The following is a 20310-nucleotide window of genomic DNA, read 5'->3' on the forward strand; positions in this document are numbered from 1 at the left end:
ATGCTTTGCCATTGTGTTTTAGCTAGCTATGAGTTGTTAGCTAACGTTAGTCATATTCATCACTAGTAATGTTAGGTATGTATAGGCTAGCTAAACCGATACAAGTCAGTCTTGATAAGATGAAATATATGCTACAGAAGTCAGAGAGCTACAGCACGCCAACTAGCTAGCTACTGTAGCTTGATGTTAAGCAAAAAAGTTATAAATCCAAAATTATGCGGGAATCAGACCCGGGTCAGGGCGAGACTGTGACAGATCTAGTGCAAGCTAACATCATTAATTCCGAGCTGCACAAAATGTCACCAAACAATATCAGAAAGCTAGCTAGCTAGCAAGCAAGCAAACATTTAAAATGTTGTCAAAGTAACGTTAGTTAGCTAGCTGGCTTGAAAGCCGTCTTAAAAAGTCTTACCTTGTCCAAAAGTCAACTTGGCTTTAACAAATATGATTGAGGAACTCTGATTTACTGTCATATTTTGGTTTTCAACAAAGTCCCACTTACAACCAAATGTCTTCTTACCATCAAGTTGATTAAATCAATTTCTATATTCGAACAACTAGCTATTTAAATGTTTTTAAAAAACGCGGGATTGCCTGCTGGGTGGATAGAAACTCTGTCCCAAAATACTCGCACGTTGGTTATTTTTCTTTTCCAGCTTCAAAGCCTTACTCCACATCTGGCTCACGTTGGGAAAGCATGCTACTGGCTAAACAGCTGGCTACATTCTGATTCCCCACGACTGTCCGTGCGTCTTCGAACGGCTTAAGTGTTTCTCTTCAAACAAATCAAGATGTGTGCCGTCAACGTATAACAAGCAAGTGACATGTAGTCACACCGTTTATATTTCACAAAGTTGATATTTCAATTACAAATTGTCGACGTTTTCAAAAGAAGCAATCGTGACCAATGCCTCCGAGAGCACCGGAGACGAATGAACTGAAAAGCGGAGCAGTGCGGACAGACACTTCAGTTGCGGAAACCCCTCACCAACTTTACCTATTCACATTGTACTGCACTCACTGGCCCAGTCTACTATTACTCTATCCGAGCAGCTAACAGTACTAGCCTAAAATCTCACTTCATGTAGGCTACAGTAGTCAGAGTACATAGTATTGTGAAAGATTCGAGTTGAGTAAGCTATAGTATGTGCATTTTACATTTAATTTACAAATTGTTTATAAAAAAATATATTTATTTATATATATACTTATATACTTGCAAGACAAGGGCTATATATATATATATATGTATATGTCTTGCACTTGTATGGTGACAAACTTAAGTTATTTGTGAGAGCAAATGTCTTACCTCTAACTCTGAAGAGACATTTTTTTCTTGTGTCATATACCAGCCCAAACAACTATCTCTCCCCCTACTGTATTTATTTATTTAGCTACTTTGCACCCCATTATTTCTGTCTCTACTTTGCACATTCTTCCACTGCAAATCTACCATTCCAGTGTTTTACTTGCTATATTGTATTTACTTCGCCACCATGGCCTTTTTTTGCATTTACCTCCCTTATCTCACCTCACTTGCTCACATTTTATATAGACTTATTTTTATACTGTATTATTGACTGTATGTTTGTTTTACTCCATGTGTAACTCAGTGTTGTTGTATGTGTCGAACTGCTTTGCTTTATCTTGGCCAGGTCGCAATTGTAAATGAGAACTTGTTCTCAACTTGCCTACCTGGTTAAATAAAGGTGAAATAATATATATATTTTATTTTAAATATACCAGAACAAAGATTAAGGTTGGCTAGACCATGGCTTGACTAGTTTACAGTAATTTTACATCAATGCGGGTTATTGTAAAAGAGAGGGAGAGGGGAGGAGGAAGAGGGCAGGGTGTAGCAAAACCCAACATCTCTGCATGATGCACGTGCTGTGCTTATTGTGACTAGCTTCAACAAAATGTCTGACTTGGATCTACCTAAATTGTTATTATTTCCTACCATACTTAACTAAGCCAGAATCAGGTGTGGTACTTGGTTGGAACAAAACCGTGCAGTAGGCTATACACGCCTGTGGCATTTCCAGACCAGGGTTTATTGATCCTACCAATCACCTCAACACCCAATTGCGCGTGGACAGGTCTGTCTGTAAAATCGAGAATTCTACTCTCAATGGTTCCCCTGATAAATTATACATGTAAATAAAACACAGAAGCTTCAGGAACAGACTTTAAGACGCTAGTTTTTAAAAAAGGATGGTTTCAACATTGTAATCTCTTAAAAACAAAGTTCACCTGGCCATACTCATAGTTCAATACATTTGTAAAATACAAGAGGACAAGTAAATTAAAGTGTCGAGTTTGACTCCTCACAAGTCCCCAACTGCCAGCTTCATTAAATAGTACCCGCAAAACACCAGTCGGAATGTCAACAGCGAAGAGGCAACTCCGGGATGCTGGCCTTCTAGGCAGAGTTCCTCTGTCCAGCGTCTGTGTTCTTTTGTCCATCTTAATCTTTTCTTTGTATTGGCCAGTCTGAGATATGGATTTTTCTTTTGAGGCATCTGTTTCTCAGACCAGACACTCTAATGTACTTGTCCTCTTGCTCAGTTGTGCACCCACTCCTCTTTCTATTCTGGTTAGAGATAGTTTGAGCTGTTCTGTAAAGGGAGTAGTACACAGCATTGTACGAGATCTTCAGTTTCTTAGCAATTTCTCGCATGGAATAGCCTTAATTTCTCAGAACAAGAATAGACTGACGAGTTTCAGAAGAAAGTTATTTGTTTCTGGCAATTTTGAGCCTGTAATCAAACCCACAAATGCTGATGCTCCAGATACTCAACTAGTCTAAAGAAGGCCAGTTTAATTGCTTCTTTAATCAGTACAACAGTTTTCAGCTGTGCTAACATAATTGCAAAAGGGTTTTTAATGATCAATTAGCCTTTTAAAATTATAAACTTGGACTAGCTAACACAACGTGCCATTGGAACACAGGAGTGATGGTTGCTGATAATGGGCCTTTGTACGCCTATGTAGATATTCCATTCAAAATCCGCCGTTTACAGCTACAATAATAATTTACTACATTAACAATGTCTACACTGTATTTCTGATCAATTTTATGTTATTTTAATAGACAAAAAAAATGTGCTTTTCTTTCAAAAACAAGGACATTTCTAAGTGACCCCAAACTTTTGAATGGTAGTGTGTGTATTTGACCCAAGTCTGGTCAGGGTTGCCTAACATCAGCATCAATCATTTCCTGAAAAAAACATGAGGCACTATAACAAATACAAGGATTTAGTGAGCTGATTCAAATGTCCAACCTTATTACACTATTGTTTCCACATTTCCTCTCAATTCCACCAGAAATTGGAGAAGCGACTTCAAATCAGACAAGAGAGGAGCATATTGTCTCAATCGTATCTCTGGCTCACACACCTTGACGTGGTTGTAGATGGACTACTGCTGCCAACAGAACAGAGTCCATATTAGGAACACTCTGTAGAACCAATTGGCTTCACCTCTGGCCAACCCAGTGCCTACAGGCATCAAAGAGGTAGACAAATTAATCGAATGCAAAAGGGGAAAACTTTTGGTCTAATCAGCCTGATAGTGTTTTGGCAAAGGAAGCACAAGGTTCTAATTCAAAGTGACCTCTTAAAATGCCATAGTCCCTTAACTGAGTTATCTTTCACCTCGGGAGGAGTAATTGAATGTAGCAAAATCAATGGGGTTACCCACAATCACCAGATAACATTGGCTTGTAAAGTGCTTTGACAAGTGGGATTCCGTTAGTGTAGTGAAGGGATATGGGCGTGTTAGATTGAGAATTGACTGTGCTCCTGATACCTAGATATTGACAGTGGAGGAAAGGGAGGAGCTGGGTGATCTTGTTGAAGGTCGAGATCCAACAGAGTCAATTTGTCATTGTTTTTGATGTGCTTAACGCTAACCAGATTTCCCTCTCTTATACACTTATGCGCCTAGGTCATTGACAATTGAATTCATCGGCATGTCTTATTATTCTGCCAATTTGACAGTAATAGACACAGAAAATAGCAATAGCAAGCTCAATAGCAATTTCAGGGTCCCGATGCCCGCTTAAAATGAAAGACCATTTTAGTTACGGTCTCGGTGCTATGAGTTAAGGCTCACTGACAATACATGCTCATGTCCACATAGTCAATAACCATCCATAGTCTTTCTGAGAGCCAGTCAGAGACAGCTCACATAGGGGAGAGGGAGTTAAGTTGTGCCAAAGGGTTGGTTGAGCCACCCCTTGTTTCTAGAAAACCAGAAACAAAATGAATCATGTGACCAAATATTTCAGAAAAGGTCATTCTTTCATGGAGTTTGTGAAGGAAGAAACCACATGGAAAAAGTGGTAAGCAAGTTAGGTAAAAAAAAAAAAAGGAGTCAAATTCATTTTCTTGCTTTTTAGGTTTCGTGATGCTTGTAGCTAAACCCAAAGTAGATCATTTTAATACTGTTTTATACATCCGTTTGGGTCTCTATAAGCTACAACATGAGGTCCTAAACCCAGCGTGAAATGGCATCCCTGTAGATGTGGGCTAATATTATCAAAATGATTGCTTTGGGGCTCAACATACACTATACAAATGATGTTTACATTTAGTCAGTAATATGCATAGTATTTTGCCAATTTGTCATCCATATGAACTCAATCTTTTTTTTTCCGAAGGCAGTGGTGATAATATTTTATCCGGTTCATAAATGTGTAGATGTGGAACATCTTACCCCAAGGCAGCTCAACTTACCCTGTCCATATGCTCCATTTACCCCATACCCAGGGTAAGTTGTGCCAAGAAACTATTTTGTTTGGACAATGTATGTTTTCAAAACTGTTATGTTTACATGAATTCTGATTAATTCCAGGGATACACGACATCCCAAAATATATGTCGATATCTTTGTTAGAAAGACTACTAAATCTCCATTGACATAGTGATGCTGAATGTAAATAAAAATTGAGAGAGAGAGAGAGAGGCAAAGAGAGAGAGAGAGAGAGTGAGGCAAAGAGAGAGAGGGGGGGAGAGAGAGGAAGAAAGCATAAACAGAGATATGACCGTCTAAAATTCAGTGGAAGGAAAAGTCCTTATTATAGTGTGTGTGTATGTGTTTGCGCCCGTTAAAGTGTGCATAAATGCACGTGTGTGTGTATGTGTGCTTGTGTGAGCACATGTGTGTGTGTGCTGAGTCAACTGGTTACTTGGCTGAGTTTCAGCAGCATCTCAACTCACTTCAGTGTGAGTAAAGTGACACGGACAACCACAAACACCAGATGTCATCTACATCACTAACAAAAGGCTTCAGGCCTTTTCTGTCATATTCAGACAAACCAATGCTATAGCATGTGATCAGCAATACTGTTGACCCGAACCCTAGTCTATGTTAAACATTTGGTTTCTTGGTTACGAGATAAACAGGACGCCTTTGACAGGTAACTTGAAAGTAACTGTGTGATAACACATCAACCCTTTTGAGTACAAAAAAAAACGATGTTGATTGATTTATGATATACATGTAGTAGTGTGTGTGCGTTTGATGCAGTCACATTGAGCAGATTAACAGATTTTACAATGCCTTCAGAACAATTTAACATCTCAGGAACAACATCCATATGATATAGCAATCTTTTGACGAACTGGAACGCCACCATTGACTTCTGACAGTCGATTCGATTGCATTTCCCTTACGTTAGCGTTTATCCTCTAGTACTGTATTGTAGTCTACGTTCAGTCGTTTGGCAGAAACATATTCAACTGGCGCCACCTTGTGGAAATAAGACCTGTGGGTATCCTTATTGAGCCCATGGTATCAAACTTTGCAAACACATCATTATTTCCAAGACGGTGTACATGGCCATCCGTGAAGTCCAAAAATGGTGCGCATGACGCCTCTGTTTCTTGCATGACGAAGACAATCTTTTACAAGGATATTTGAGTGGATAAATAGTGGATAGTTAAGTAGGGGGGGACATGTTTTAATTGGCATGCTGTTTCAAATTTTAAAAAATTGTTTCAATTGTTGACACATTCCAAAGCAAGGGAGTTACAATTGGTCATACTGTGTCAACATTTTAACTACATTCATCAAATATATATTCGACTCATTCTCTATTAGGTTTCCTATTCAAGACTTGATGCAGTGAACACAGATGAAAATAAATCTGGAAAACCTGCTCAGTTTGTTGATGGCTTTATATTCCTGTTACTATTACAATGGTACATTACACACATGGTCTCATTGATTTCTAGATTAAAGACAACAGGCTAAAACATGAAGTACGCAGCATAACGTCTCTTAAAGTTGAACAGTGAGGATCAGTCAGTTCAGTATTGCAGGAGGACTAATGCCGGTCAAAACAAGTAGGACGTTTCTCAAGCCGTCAAACCAGAACACACAAACACACACAGGCGTCATTTTCAAGAGAAATTCATATATTAGCCAAGAGGAGCACCCAAAACACTGGCCATTCTGGTTTAAGTGGGGCTTTAACATGTGTAACACATTTCAGTGAAAGTTGAGGTGAGATTATATGGTGAAAACGGCCCATAGGTGCGGGACGCATTGGGGATATGAGTTTCACAGTATTACACTTCCTCTCGTTCTCTTCACTTAACCCTATACTGTGAACATAAAGCCAGTTATTGCACAAAACTCAAACAAGGATATTCTTCTATGCCAAGCTTAATGTCTGGATTGCAGTTACAGGTCAAGTTACAGGTCAATTATGTATTATCTAGTGATCACAGAATTAGTACAACAACACCACCATCCTCAGCATAGTGTATTACATATTCAACTGATAGCTAAAGTGAAGTCCCACTATGGCTCTCACCAAACCACTAAAATACTTTCATCTCTTTTCAGTATCATACTCCCAACATTTCAAAATAGTCTGACAGAGCAAATCAATGATCTCCAATGTGATTTACTGATCATATGCTGATCATGGGTCACAGCAATGTAGCTGATATGCAACTAATACATGCAAATAAACACTATTTTGTATCAGCAGCTATTCCTGCTCCATTACAGAATGCTCTATACATCGTTCATCGCTCCCTGAGAGACCAAGATACAGACAGGATCTATTGAGGCCTGTGCGTTATCCTGGTTGTCAAATCTGTTTCTACCCGCCAACTTCTTTCGCTACCATCCCGAACATGGAGGCTTAGGGCAACCAGAGCTGGATCAATTACATACAGTAGCTTGAAGACCTTCAAATACTTGAGGACGACCGATGCTTGAAAGTATTTGAGGTGCGCTTTATTCACCTTGATTTGAAGTTCACACTTTTGGGACTATTCCATTAGTTCCATTGTCCCGGACAAACCAAATCAAGCGCAGCACAAGTTTTTGAACGTATTTGACCTATGAGTAGGCTTATGGTTGGATGAGAGATTATATTGTTACAACGGAGACAAATTTAAGTGCTGTAACACTGATTCATAATTTGTCAAAGGTACTTTCTTTGATGACATTAACACATCAACATGCAGGTTTGTTCATTTTCAAGGAAGCCTTTTGGATTTTTGTTTGTTTGTTGCATCAGGGTCAAAGTTACAAACACTCCAACCCATGGCCATTTGTTCACAGTGATTTACGACTTTGAGCACCCACTTGTCTTGTATAGGGTTCAGATTACATAGACATGCACATAGACTCAGTATGTGAGGTTGCACTGAAATAGTGTGCTGGACCAAGGTAGTATTTCTATCACTGGAGGAGATGTTCATATTTGAATGCTTACGGGAATGCCCTGGTGTCTTATGGTAGAACCTACCACCATCTCCAGGCATCCCCTATAATTCGATAACAAGTCTCCAATAACCATTTCTGGAGTACGTTAGTTGATTCTCTGCCTTTTTGGGGGGTGGATAGCAACCCAGATATAGAGTGTTGTTGACTCAATTAGTTAATAGTCTCCCCTGTCAAGTCTCAGAGCTCAATGAAAGAGTTAACACTGGAGATGGGGTTGTTCAAGGAAGGCCAATGGGTTCAAATGTCTGAGGAGACCATGAAAGTTATAGCAGGGGGGAGGGATTGAGACACTTCAATGTCAATAGAATGATAGACATGGGACCACACACAGATTCCAAGGTCTCATGTCTCAAGTGTTTCATAGGTTTCTCACAATGTGAGGGTGCACTGTACAAAGAGGTGCAGCGCGGGTGCACGGGCTTCACTTTGCATCTCAAGTCGGTGTACATTGCCCTTGTAGATTAGGTGTCAGCGAGTGTGTGCCGTCTATCTCTGTGTCATTCTATCCCAAGCCTTGTCCTGGAGAGCCACGGTGTGTGTTGGCTTTGGCACCAGACACTACTAGAGCATATGATTCCATTAGTCAACTTATGTCAACCAGTCATCACTTACTTTATTAGCAGAATGAGGCGTGTTAAGGCTGGGCCGGGACAAAACAATGCTCACACTCCTGGACCATGTAAAGAACATGGATTGTGTCTAAATATCCATACTAGCGTACTACATACTTAAACTGCATACTCATTTCGACGTCTGATCTATTAGAATATTATCCATTCACCATATTTTTTTCCCGACTCACATGTTTGAAAACAGCGGATAATCAGATAAATTGATGCGGTGTACCAAAATGAACGAATGGCCGGAGTCAACGCAATCGCGTATTAGATGACGCATTCGGAGTGCTATGTTTGAAATTTCACATACTATAACACTTTTTTTTTTGCATACTATTTAGTACGCTAGTATGGGCATTTGGACACGGTCACTGTCTTCAACCCAATAGTTACCAACCCTGATCTCGAAAAGCTAGAGTGTGCAGAGAGGCTTTTTTTATCCCAAGCCAACAACACATCTTATTTCAATAATGATCTACGCATCGTGATTGATTACGCCTTATTATAAGACATTATAAAGGCTCATATATGCTTATAACAACTTATAAAGCACTATACCTGCAGGATGTTTTAGAACTGGGGTAGAACAAAAACCCACACATACTGCAGCCGTCAAGCACCAAGTGGGAAGATTAGAACCCTTGTATCCCAAGGTGCAAATGACACATTGACTTCTGGAGGTGTCATACAAAGTAGTGGACTGGACCAACATTAATATTCTTAATGCCTACAGAGATGGGACTGTTAACCCAAAATTAATATTCTTAATGCCTACAGAGATGGGACTGTTAACCCAAAATTAATATTCTTAATGCTTACAGAGATGGTACTGTTAACCAAAATGTATATTCTTAATGCTTACGGAAGTACTGCTAACCAAAAGGGAAGACTATGCACACTGCAATCACACTGAAGTATTGTATCCTTCCTTATCATCAATGCTTACGTGTGCTTTATTGATAATGTTTTGACCCTTAGGTCTACCTTTGGTCAAAACGTTGTCAATGAAGAACATGGGAGCATAATTTGCAATAAGTCAAGTCTTCTTTAGTCTTTTACAAACATATTCTTGGATCTCTAGCACCTGCTTAAAAACACTGGACATGCGTAGTGTCATTTTCCTCCTACTCTTTAATACTTTTAACAATAACTTTTGGAGGTGCCCTAATCTGTTCATTCCTACCCTGCTTCTGTGTGCTATACCTGGTCCCAGATTTGTTTGTACTGACAGCACACAATCTGGTACCTGTCTAGCTGCAGTGTCCTTTCTCCATCTCATCTCTCCTCCTCCAGCCTGTTCAGGCAGTCCACCACGTCCTGCCCGCTAGCCCAGGGCACCACGCTGACCTTAAGGCCCTCGGTCCCAGCGTCCTGCATCTCCTGCAGCAGCCGGTGCATGGGAAAGTGCCTCCTGGGGAAGGCCGTGTCGCGGGGCCCCAGGGCCAGCATGGGGCAAATGTCGTTGGCCCCGTCCCCCACGTAGAACACCCTCTGGAATGGGCAGCCGCCGCGCTCCTGCTGCCGCCGCGCCAGGTACCCGCGTACGATCACCTGCTTGCACATGTTATCGGGGCAGCGCTGGCAGTCGTGGGCGTGGAAGGGCAGGAGCACCAGGCGCCCCTGAGCGTCAAAGCTGGCCGGGTTGGTGAAGATCCTGTGGAAGAGGTGGCGAGCCCCAGCCCTCTCCAGCCATGCCTCAATGAAGTACATGTTTGCGTCGGAGACCACCACCAACTCAAAGTCCTGCTTGCGGGACTGGAGGTACTGGAAGAGAGTGAGAAGGCCGGGCGTGGGGGGGATTTGCTCGACCTTGGAGCGAATGGAGTCCTCAGTGACGCCCTGCTCAGCCATGTAGGCCAGGATGCGCTGCATTTGCTCGTTGTAGTAGCCCTCACGGTACGAGTGTCTCAGCCAATCGGGGAGCTGCTGGCCCGGGGCGGCGCGCACCACTGCATCGTCGCTGCTCTCGTTGACGATAGTCTCGTCGAAGTCGAAGAGAACCAGGAAGCGTTTGGGAGGGGACGGGACTGGGGCCGTGGAAGGGACAGATGAGGCAGCCATGTTTGGGGAGCGGTGGAGCGGTGGCTCGCCCACACCTGAGGAAGACAAGAGGACAGGGGGACGAAAGAGACGGTTGAACAAAGTGAGTCATGCCAGTGTTTACCATGGTGGTCAAAACCTACTAGTGGCTTCCTTTTGAGTTGTAGCTTAAGACTGTGACCTAGCTAAAAAATATTGCCCCGGTGTACTATAGGCCAATAGTACTGTACATTTTGTGAACCACTGTGGTGTGCTTTTGGCTGACATCTTGAATCCTGAATGTGAAAAATGGTCTTATCACCCTCTGCCATCATGTCATGTCATTGCTGGTATGCCTCTAGTCCAGACTCCACAAGTAAAAAGTACTAGTACCACATTATGGGTCGATGCGTTGCACAGACCTTGATTAAACCTGTTATTAAATCTGTGACTGAAAATACCTTTCCATGGAGACTTTCCATTGAGCAAGCTTAATGAGCTTTAAATTGCAACAACGTAAGGGCGGCGGAAATGGGGAGAAATTACAACCAGCCCAGACTAAGTCCTTAGGACTGGACTTTGGGATTCAAGAGTTACTACAGGAGGAAAGGAAGAGATGTGGAGTTGAGATAAGAAAATGGGTCTGAGATACCGAACGGAATGTATCGAAGAGAAAAACAACAAGGAGCACATTCACATGCAGTTTGGAAAAATGTAGCCTCCCAGTTGTTTTGAAAGATATCACTTGAATTACTAAGCTATAGTGCAATAAAAATAATATCTGCACAACTTTATCATTAAACAGCACACTAGGCCTACACTTGGCAATATTCCAATGCTGAACATCTCCACATTCATTCAATAGATTAACACGGAGCCCCCTAGGATACAGCCCACAGCCTAAACCTTGGAATGATGCCATTTTGACATAAGAGCTAGGCTTCAAGCAGGCACAAGGCACTACTGTTGCAGTCTTGCTGAGACTGGAGTGGGGAAAGAGGGCGGGGCCACAAGGATATTACATCACACTGCATATCTTGACCATAAGTGGACCAACGCTGAGCAGTCAATTGGTTCAATATTCCCTAGTGTCCCAAGTGTTCCTAAAATCAATCATAGTAACAACTAAATAATAATTAGGTCTAAGTAACCTAATAAATAGTCGTGATAAATGATACGGTCTTAGTAAATGTTGCAACCCATTGAAATGGCATATTGGCTGCTGCTGTTTGTTGATTTAAAGTAACAGCTTTGTTAGTTTGCATGGTTGGATTTTATAGGCCTATGCAATGGTGCCTATATGCATTTTAAACCCGGACCGTTACAACATAGAACTCTTACGTGAACAAATCGCCCCATCAGCAAAGCAGAAGTGCAACTGCAGATTAAATAATTAAAGTGTAAAGAGCAGCGCAGTGCTGCAACATTTGCGCATTGCAATCCCAAAAGAAAAACAAAACGTCCTGCCCATTTTGGAAGAACAGTGTTAGATTATGGGCTATTCCCAGGCCGATCAAAGACACTTTGCTGATACAGCCTGCGTAAAATCAAATACAGATCTAATTTTACACATGCCAATATAACTGTTCCAACGCACCTCATCAGATGACTGATAAACGCTGATTTCCATTCCCACACTGGTCCCCTTATTTATAGTACATATCCACTGACTAAGCTGTCTAAATATACACCCGAACAGCTATTATTAATGCGACTAAAGGTTACCCTTGAAGGTCCGTAGCGCAACCCACTCCACTGTCCGATTTGGGTACATTGACCGTGCATTTTTGGGGTTTGCGCGCCAGGGGATCAAAAGACAAAATCCATATTAAGCAGAACAGAGAGAATAGATAGACGATCTTATGACATCAAAGAATTATACCGGTGAACATGTGTTTTCAAATGGTCAGCTCTGTGCCCCTCGTCCTGAGTGGTTGGTGGTGCCCGGCTACCGCATTCTTGTGTCGGCGACGGGACATTTGCTTCGCCTCGCCGGGTAGCGGGGGCAGATGAATTAAATGCATTCCAACTCCCCCACCATGGGCGTCAAAACCAAGGAGAGCGACAGCCGCGATGACGTCCAACTGCGTCCCAGTGACGCGACAACATAGGAGGCGGCTACACGGTTTACGTGCGTAGATTAGGCTACGCGCTATCAGCCATGTACTGACACAGGGTATAACACTCTTTGTATAATAGAATAGAATAGAATAGACCTAAATGATCTCTTTGGTGGGTGCTTATATTTGTCCTATGTATGTGGGAACTGTTTTTTTTGTTTTGCATATGCCCCATGAGACACCCTGGAGAGTGGGGCCATGACCAGGGTCTGCCATTATCAAAGGCAACCCTGGTGAAATTAGGTTTAAATGCCTTGCTCAAGGGCACATTGGCAGATTTTTCACATTTTGGCGACCTTTTGGTTACTGGCCCAACGCTCGAACCTTTAGGCTTCCTGCCGCGCTAGTGATATTGCTGAAGAAAAACACCATATGAGAAAATGTGTCAATAAAGCATAGTAGACCGCTGTAGCCTACTGACGTATGGTAGAAGAATTGAAAAACTATTCAATGGTAGTTCATGGCATTTGTGTAGAGTTGGAACACAGCGTGCCTATGTTTGTTCATGTATGTGCAACACTCGTGACCTACACACATTATCATGGTAACAATACCCATGTGGGCCACAGTAATCTGTTTTATAGATCTCCTGTATCTTCTGTTCTCAGCCATCGAAGTGGTGGAACATAGTGCCAGTGTACAAGCTCTGCCAACAACTCCATTGAGTGCTGGTCAAGGTTGTTCAATGGTAGGCCACAGTACAGTATATTGACTATTAATCGTCAATGGAACTCAAGTTCTTGGGTTGGAAGGGTTTCAGTGAACCTTCTTAGGCTCTTTCAATGTCATAAATTGAGATCTAAAGATCAAACAAAAAAACAGGATGCCTTTTGGCAAACAAAGATATTAAGACAACTTTTCTGATGCTATGAGAAAATGACTACTAGACAGTTTGACAGAACACTTTATGTAACACTTGATCACATAGAGAACCTTTCCCTCAATGTCAGCCAAACAAATGAACTGATTGGACTTCAGGAGGAACCAGGATGGGCACGCCTCCATCCTTATCAAAGGGGCCTCCGTGGAGACCTACAAAATGTCAAGTTCATCTCTGAGGAGCTGAAATGGACAAACTACACAGACACAATGGTGAAGAAGGCACAAGAAGGTGGTGACTCCCTGCACTTCTCAATTTGGAGACTTTCTCTCCCCTCAACAGGCATCTACCCTGCCCCCACCCCAATGGACACTTATCATGCTGAACACATTTACATTTGAGTCATTTAGCAGATACCACCACTACCCCCCCCCCCCCCCCCCTCCCCCAATCACCCTGCCCACACCCCAATGGACATTAATATTTATCAATGTCACAGTTGTGAACATATGTTATTATTACACATTTGTTTGTTTCATTGTTTCATTCACAATTGCACTGTTGGAGCTCAGAGCTTAAGAATTTCACTGTACATTGCAGGTGACTAAATACAAATCGAATCTATATATTTTGTCTCAATCTTCCAACCTCATCATGACCAAGCTTCCTGCTCACCTGCACAGAAAGTTGAAATGGAATTGTATTTAACTTCTGGCTTCCTGTGGACTGTTTTTTGTGCATCACTGTAGACACTGGGGGTGAATTGAGCAATGATAAACCCTGGATTGCTGATGCTGCTGTGCGTATTGGTCATCGAGTGGCTTTGAAGCCACCTGTCGGCCATTTTGTCATTCCCCAGTAGGAGCAGTCCTCCATAGGAATGAATGGATTCTACAGTATTTCAATTAAATGTTTCAAAATTACATGTATTTAAATATTTCCTTTTGTTTTAGTGGGACAGTAACATTAGTAATATCAAAAATGATACTTTAAATCTCAAAAAAGTATACTTTAAGGACAATTTTACGGTTTGCTCACATAATATAATTTAAAAGTATGTATTATGATTTCTGTAATAGAATAAAAGTGTCAAGACGAATGTAGACATTAATAAAAGCATTTCTATGGCTTCCAAAATATTTTTTGTAATGGGTGGGAGTGCCAAGATGGAGGCACCGTGACTTCAACACAGCGCCCCCAATTGGTGTATAGAATTATCTAGTGTATATATAAATCATTGGAATTGAGCCCATCATTAGCTTTCCGTGATGTAATGGCGACCTCTTGTGGTAGGTGTGCTCACACCGTGTCAGTTATTTTACCGTCGAGGAAATTGTACTTTGATGTATTAAAAAAAAAAAATAAAAATATTCCCCCAAAAATGTATCTAAAAACTTCGAATGGGAACTTGATAACGCTAATGTTCCCCTTTCTGTTCTCACTAAAAATAGTTGCTGTTTTTATGTTTTTGACGCCATCATTGACTCATTCACGCAGTCCTTTCACTTTCCATTTCTTGAGAACCGAGAATAATCTCTCTCAGATTTGCAAGCAATAGTTCGTCATTTTGCTCTGATAACATATCACGTTTCATATTTGAATCTAGGACAAACGCACACAAAAGAAAGGTAATATCCAAAGATTTTAATAAATATCAAATATATTTGCAATGTTGTAGGCCTAGTAGGTCTGAAGGTGCATTAGGACATATCATATGTGGCTCTTATCCAGGTAATGGGTTGGCCTATATTTTTCGAGCCACAACATCATGACTTGAATTACCAGCAATGCAAATCAACATAGTTAACTTTTTTTTATTAAACATGGAGTGATTTACACAGACAGATTGCTTTATGATTTGTTCATATCTTTGCGCACAGCATGTGTGGAAGCAGTTCTTCAGGCCTGCCTAACGTAGTCTTGTTCTGAAATGATTTCGGCAATAAAAATGTATTTACATTTACGTGTCAGAATCATTGATAATATGATATTGAAATGACTGAAACCTGAGGGTTTCAATACTGAAAAGAATTAACGCTTTCTGAGTTGCTATTATAACTGTATACTCTTTCAAAACGGTTGAATTGATTAGGTTGTGATCAGTGATTGCAATTTCATCATTTGGCAAAACATTGTTAACTGTGGATGTCCTTGGCCTTGCCTATGCTTACAGATAAATAACAAGGATGGCGAAGGAGGGTGGAACGGTCAGAGTGTGTGGGTTACCCCTAGATATCAGTAAAAACAGACTGATCGACAAGCTCCACATTCATTTCCTGCGGAAGAGGAATGGAGGAGGGGATATTTCATCTGTCACAGTCTCCAAGACAACGCCTGGCTCTGCCTTCATTACCTTTGAGGACAGTGAAGGTTAGAGGTCATCGGTGGGCTTGGGAAAAAAAATGAAGGAAGTAGATAGTATAATAAGTAAAACATAGAGAACCTTAAGAGGAAAAGTACTGCAAATTACAAGATGTTTTGTGTGTATACCACACATATCTGATTTATCTGATTGATGGGTCTGACATGCAATTATCTTGATAAGGGACATCCTATAGAGCACACCCTATAATGCATATTCAGGTAGCCTACAGTGTGTCCTTGAGGAGTTTAACGTGAACATAATATTTGTTGTCTTTTTAAAAATTCTACATGACACGCAGTGGCTCGGAGAGTGGTTGAACATCAGAATCACACATTATCAGTGAATGACAAGCAATATGAGCTAAGTGTGAGTTTGCACAGCAAAGAAATGGACCTAGATGAGGTAAGGCATGCGAATAAACCATCTAAACATCTCATCTTTTTAGTCAAATCCTAGTCTCACTCTTCTTAATTCAATCTTTCAGCTCTTTGTGGACACAGCTGTGACAGTGGACTACAGCAAATTGAATGGGGGCAAAACATCGATATCTGACATCCTCAAAAATGCCTGCGACATAAAATGCACCTTTCACGTTCATGCTGACCTCTGCACTTTCAAAGGTCGCTACACAGAAGTCCAAATCCTGACCAAGTGTCTGCTGAGACTTTTCAATTCACAGACCTCAAAAGATGTCCATTCCCTTAAAGCTGAGGCCACCAAGGATGACAAAAGATACAACTCTGCTCAAGGACAAACAGAAAGACAGCAGGACACTGACACCTCAGGACAGGCCAACGGACAGGACCTGGGGAAATGTTCCAGTAGAGCCTCTGAGAGTAATCGTGCCCTTCTTCAAGAATCTTACACCAATGATAGAAAGGGGGCGGATGCATTGTACACATCATACACCAATCATAGAGAGGAGGCGGGGGCATTGCATACATCTTACATCAATGACATAGAGGATGCAGTGGCATTAGAGAAGGGAACCTTAACGGAGGACTTCTCAATGGTCATAGACTCAGACATCTTCCGATACCTCCGAAAGCATTGCTCGGCTGAGTACCAGAACATCCTCGACAGGCATGGAGTAGAGATACTGGACGTCACCACCAGGGATATCACCACCCTCTATCTGCAGCTTAAGACTGGCGCCACTGGGCGAGGGGTGGAGCGTCTAAGGCTTGCGCATGGGGAGCTGGGCTGGCTGTACCAAGACAAAGAGGCCCAACTTCGCAAGGAGCAGTTGGTTAAGGAAAGCTTCCCCAGGTTGGGGCTCCAGCAGGCTTTTAAAGCCTTAACGCAGAGATTCACAAAGCTGCTGATCAATGAAGACAACTCCAATGTCTATCTGGTGGGAAGTGGAAGTGACGTGTCGGAGGCCAAGCAGTTCCTAATGGACACGCAAGGGACAACAAAGGAGCACGGTCAAGAGTTATTTCACCCCTCGGGAGATGCGTCTCTATCCTTTGTGCCTGACACCAAGCTTAGAAAACAAAGGGCTGTGAGGAGCAAAGAATTCAAAATGGCGGCCACATTTGGGAGAACTGTGGGTTCTGAGACACCTAAAGATGATGAGACTTGGTCCAGCTTGGGTGACGTAAAGGCTCCTGAGGATCACCAGACAAATAGTTTTGGTAGTGGACCAATTTCAGGGATTACGAGTCAGAAGGTTGAAATGTCAAGTTCTGGTCCAAGGGATCTCCAGGAAGACACCCTCTTCAAAAGGTATGAACCATCGTCCACTGCTTCCTTGTCTGGTAAACCCCCTCTGAACTTGGCACAAAACAATAAAACCAGACCCACAAAAGCAGCAAACTTTAGTGGATTCCAGGGCTACTCAATGGATGATATGGACATGTCTGTGGACAGGGCGGTTCCAACTGGCGTAGTCCAACAATCCAAGTCAATTTCCACTCTGAGACGGTCCAACAGTTTCTCAGGGCAGGTTAGGACTAAACAAGTCAGAAAGGACAGCAGCTCAGCTGTAGACCTGTTTGGAAAGACCAAAGGAGGCGAAACTACCAGTCACCCAGAGACTAGGCAAGTCTTCAGTGTAGAGCTGGTGGTGCCCACAACTCAATGGTTATACATAAAGGAGGTTTTCCACATACTGCTAGAGGAAGTAACCTCTGACCTGCAGATGACGGAGAAAAAAGCATTAAATGAGGTCGTCCTCCATCTGAGAGGGAAAGATCCAGCCAACGTCTGGATGTGTCAGCAGGTGCTGAAAGAGCAGATTGCCAAGGTAGCCGAGGACTTCTCCACCCATGAGCTGTTGTTAACACAGCTGGGTGTGTCAGACTCGAAGAATGAGACAGTGGAGGTGTTATGCACCACTGTGAGAGAGACATGGGAGAAAGTGAAAATCATTCCAATGCCAAATACTAAGAGCATCTTAATCTTTGGTCCAAACCTGGATTGCATGGAGGCGATGTCATTTCTAAAAAAGATGCTTAATTTTGGGACAGAGGGGGAACAGACCATGGAAGAGAGACCCATTGATCTTAAAAAAACATCTTCTGATTCTGCATCCAACGCTGACATAAACTCCTCAGCAGCACACCAGAGCTCTGCCAGTAGTGACAAACAAGACCAGGAGACCACCTCTGCAAACAACATTGCTTCATCAGGGAGCTTGGAGGGAGTGAGCCAATCAGATGTGAAGAAAGTGCCTGTTTTGAAGCTTCGGTTAGGAGCATCTGGTCCCCTGGATGAAAAGAGTTTCAGGACAATCAGTGCTCCCTATAAAGCAGAGAGGTCACTAAGAGTTACAGAAGGAAATTATGGTGCAGCACCAATACCAGAGCACAGTGCTCAGAGGTTGACAGGGCCAAAGCCTGAGGAAAGCCAGATAGCTAGCAGTAGGGAACTGCAGACCCAAAAGGACCATAGCGAAGGAAATGCCGGTTTGTCCTGTATATGTGGAACCGCAGGGGCATCTGTATCTTGGACGGCTGGTGGAAAGGCCATGTGCCCATCATGCGTGGAATGTACAAAGTCTCATGCAGTGAATCCACAAAGCGCCACCGCCAAACATTACGGGGCAAGCCGGTCCAATGAGAAACAAGATGTGAAAGACACCGAGGTGAAGGCCAGTCCATCTTGTGTAGGTGGAACCACTGGGGAATCTGTGTCTATGACTGCTTGTGGCGGGGCCTTGTGCCAGAATCACATCCCTCCCGACTGTAAAGTACGTCCTAAATCTCAGGAAGGTGTCGTGGGCATCCGAGGGACCATGACCCGCAGTGAGATGTCCATCAGTCTGGTTGGGTACAACAAGGATACAACGCTGAAGATAACCTACAACATTCCTGATGGCATCCAAGGGGTAAGGTCTAACCTTTGAGAATTGGGAATTGTTCAAAGGGATTGGAAATGACAGTTTGCTTAGGCTACACTTTTATATCACACATATTTATTACTGCCGAAATGTTTCATGTTACAATAGCTCTTGATTTGAATCCACCTGATATAGAGCCACGTGTGATCAACACTGAGATCATCAGTCGACAGGCATTAAAGAATCCTTATGACAGTCGTACAAAGGCGTTATGTCTAGGGTGTGTAGATGAGGTCTTACCTATAGATGTGTGTTGCCTCCTCGTGATCTACATACCACCTCTGTGCAGAAAGGTCATCCAAACCCTGGGGGGTCTTTCCAAGGGGGCACGTTCCATGCCTTCCTGCCTCTGAATGAAACGACTCTCAAGCTTCTGCCATGCCTCCAACGTGCCTTTCATCGAGGCCTCACCTTCAACGTGAGAGTAGGGGACACTAGGGATTGTGTGACCTGGGGTAGCATCCCACACAAGACCAGCATCGAGGGAGGGATTTCCAGGTGAGGTTTTTGTCCAATGTACAGTATGAAAACTATGACATTGAAATATGAAACTAATTTCAACTATAGTGGCAGTGCCATAATCCAAGATTCTTACCCTGGTAGGCCTGAAAGATGAGTTGAAATAAGTCTCCCCTCTATAGGAATGGATACCCAGACTCAAGATATCTCAAATGCTTAGCTGAGGCACTGAGGTCTCATGGTATCGAGGAGGGCTGAAAAACTGCAATGGATCAAGACATGAGAAAAAACTCAAACGGACCGAAGAGCGTTTTAAAAATGTAATCATTCATTATTTTTGCTGTACATTTTCCTATGTAGACACTAAAGTTATATAACAAAAAAAAGTAAGGTTCACAATATATATTGTTCACAATCAATAAAATAGTCACAATCAGGAAATGTTCATGATAATGCCTATGTAAGACGCATATGTTGAACACATACTGTATATTGGTTGACTCAAATGATTAAAATACAGATATCAGTTCAGATGTCATTTGGCTCTCTTTTCCAGCTAGAGTTCCACTTTAAAATCTTGAGTTGTTTGGTGGTGACACTTGGATTATACCGGTCTACTGGTCAGAAAAAAAAGTACCTACAAAATCTACCACAAACAGAGCAAACCAAAAAGATCCCCAAAGAATGCTTTATGCTGACTCGGTCATGCTCTCCACAGCTCCAGTACTGCGTCTACACAGAATAACTCAAGGACTGTGTGCAGTACTGTTACTGAAGTGCAAGGGGAGCAATTGGTCTGTATTTGAGATTGTCCGGAA

At 42.3% G+C, this 20310-nt stretch overlaps 3 protein-coding genes across 4 annotated transcripts in view; 1 reads left to right on the forward strand and 2 right to left on the reverse strand.

The window, feature by feature from the left end:
- Nucleotides 1-1014, reverse strand: part of LOC139367522 (gap junction gamma-1 protein-like) — a 43757-nt gene extending 42743 nt beyond the window's left edge. Inside the window, exon 1 of the mRNA XM_071105767.1 lies at nt 413-1014. The gene's annotated coding sequence lies outside the window, so the exon portion shown is untranslated. The remainder of the gene's footprint in view (nt 1-412) is intronic.
- A 5155-nt stretch (nt 1015-6169) lies between these two features.
- On the reverse strand, nt 6170-12471 carry LOC139368203 (probable phosphatase phospho1). Its single transcript, XM_071106850.1, has 2 exons — nt 12268-12471; nt 6170-10462 (listed from the first exon to the last, which is right to left on the reverse strand). Exons 1-2 carry the CDS (start codon nt 12275-12277, stop codon nt 9642-9644), a joined length of 831 nt encoding a protein of 276 aa, XP_070962951.1. The 5' UTR covers nt 12278-12471; the 3' UTR covers nt 6170-9641.
- Nucleotides 10362-20023, forward strand: LOC139368202 (uncharacterized). 2 transcript variants are annotated; one of them, XM_071106849.1, is made up of 6 exons: nt 10362-10509; nt 15499-15695; nt 15989-16092; nt 16175-19021; nt 19323-19531; nt 19675-20023. In XM_071106849.1, exons 2-6 carry the CDS (start codon nt 15512-15514, stop codon nt 19748-19750), a joined length of 3420 nt encoding a protein of 1139 aa, XP_070962950.1. In that variant the 5' UTR covers nt 10362-10509; nt 15499-15511; the 3' UTR covers nt 19751-20023. The 2 variants fall into 2 exon arrangements, with proteins under 2 accessions (XP_070962950.1, XP_070962948.1); XM_071106847.1 differs by lacking the exon at nt 10362-10509 and adding an exon at nt 14816-14953.
- The last annotated feature ends 287 nt before the right edge of the window (nt 20024-20310 follow it).

This window comes from Oncorhynchus clarkii, chromosome 16 (genome assembly GCF_045791955.1).
Source record: "Oncorhynchus clarkii lewisi isolate Uvic-CL-2024 chromosome 16, UVic_Ocla_1.0, whole genome shotgun sequence".
NCBI lineage: Eukaryota > Metazoa > Chordata > Actinopteri > Salmoniformes > Salmonidae > Oncorhynchus > Oncorhynchus clarkii.

Bases quoted from the DNA above. Each gene is read 5' to 3' on its own strand.
- LOC139368202 (XM_071106849.1), top strand. From the start codon at position 15,512: ATGGCGAAGGAGGGTGGAACGGTCAGAGTGTGTGGGTTACCCCTAGAT. The intron at 15,696-15,988 runs GTTAGAGGTCAT...CATGACACGCAG, and splicing joins TACCTTTGAGGACAGTGAAG to TGGCTCGGAGAGTGGTTGAA. The intron at 16,093-16,174 runs GTAAGGCATGCG...TCAATCTTTCAG, and splicing joins AAGAAATGGACCTAGATGAG to CTCTTTGTGGACACAGCTGT.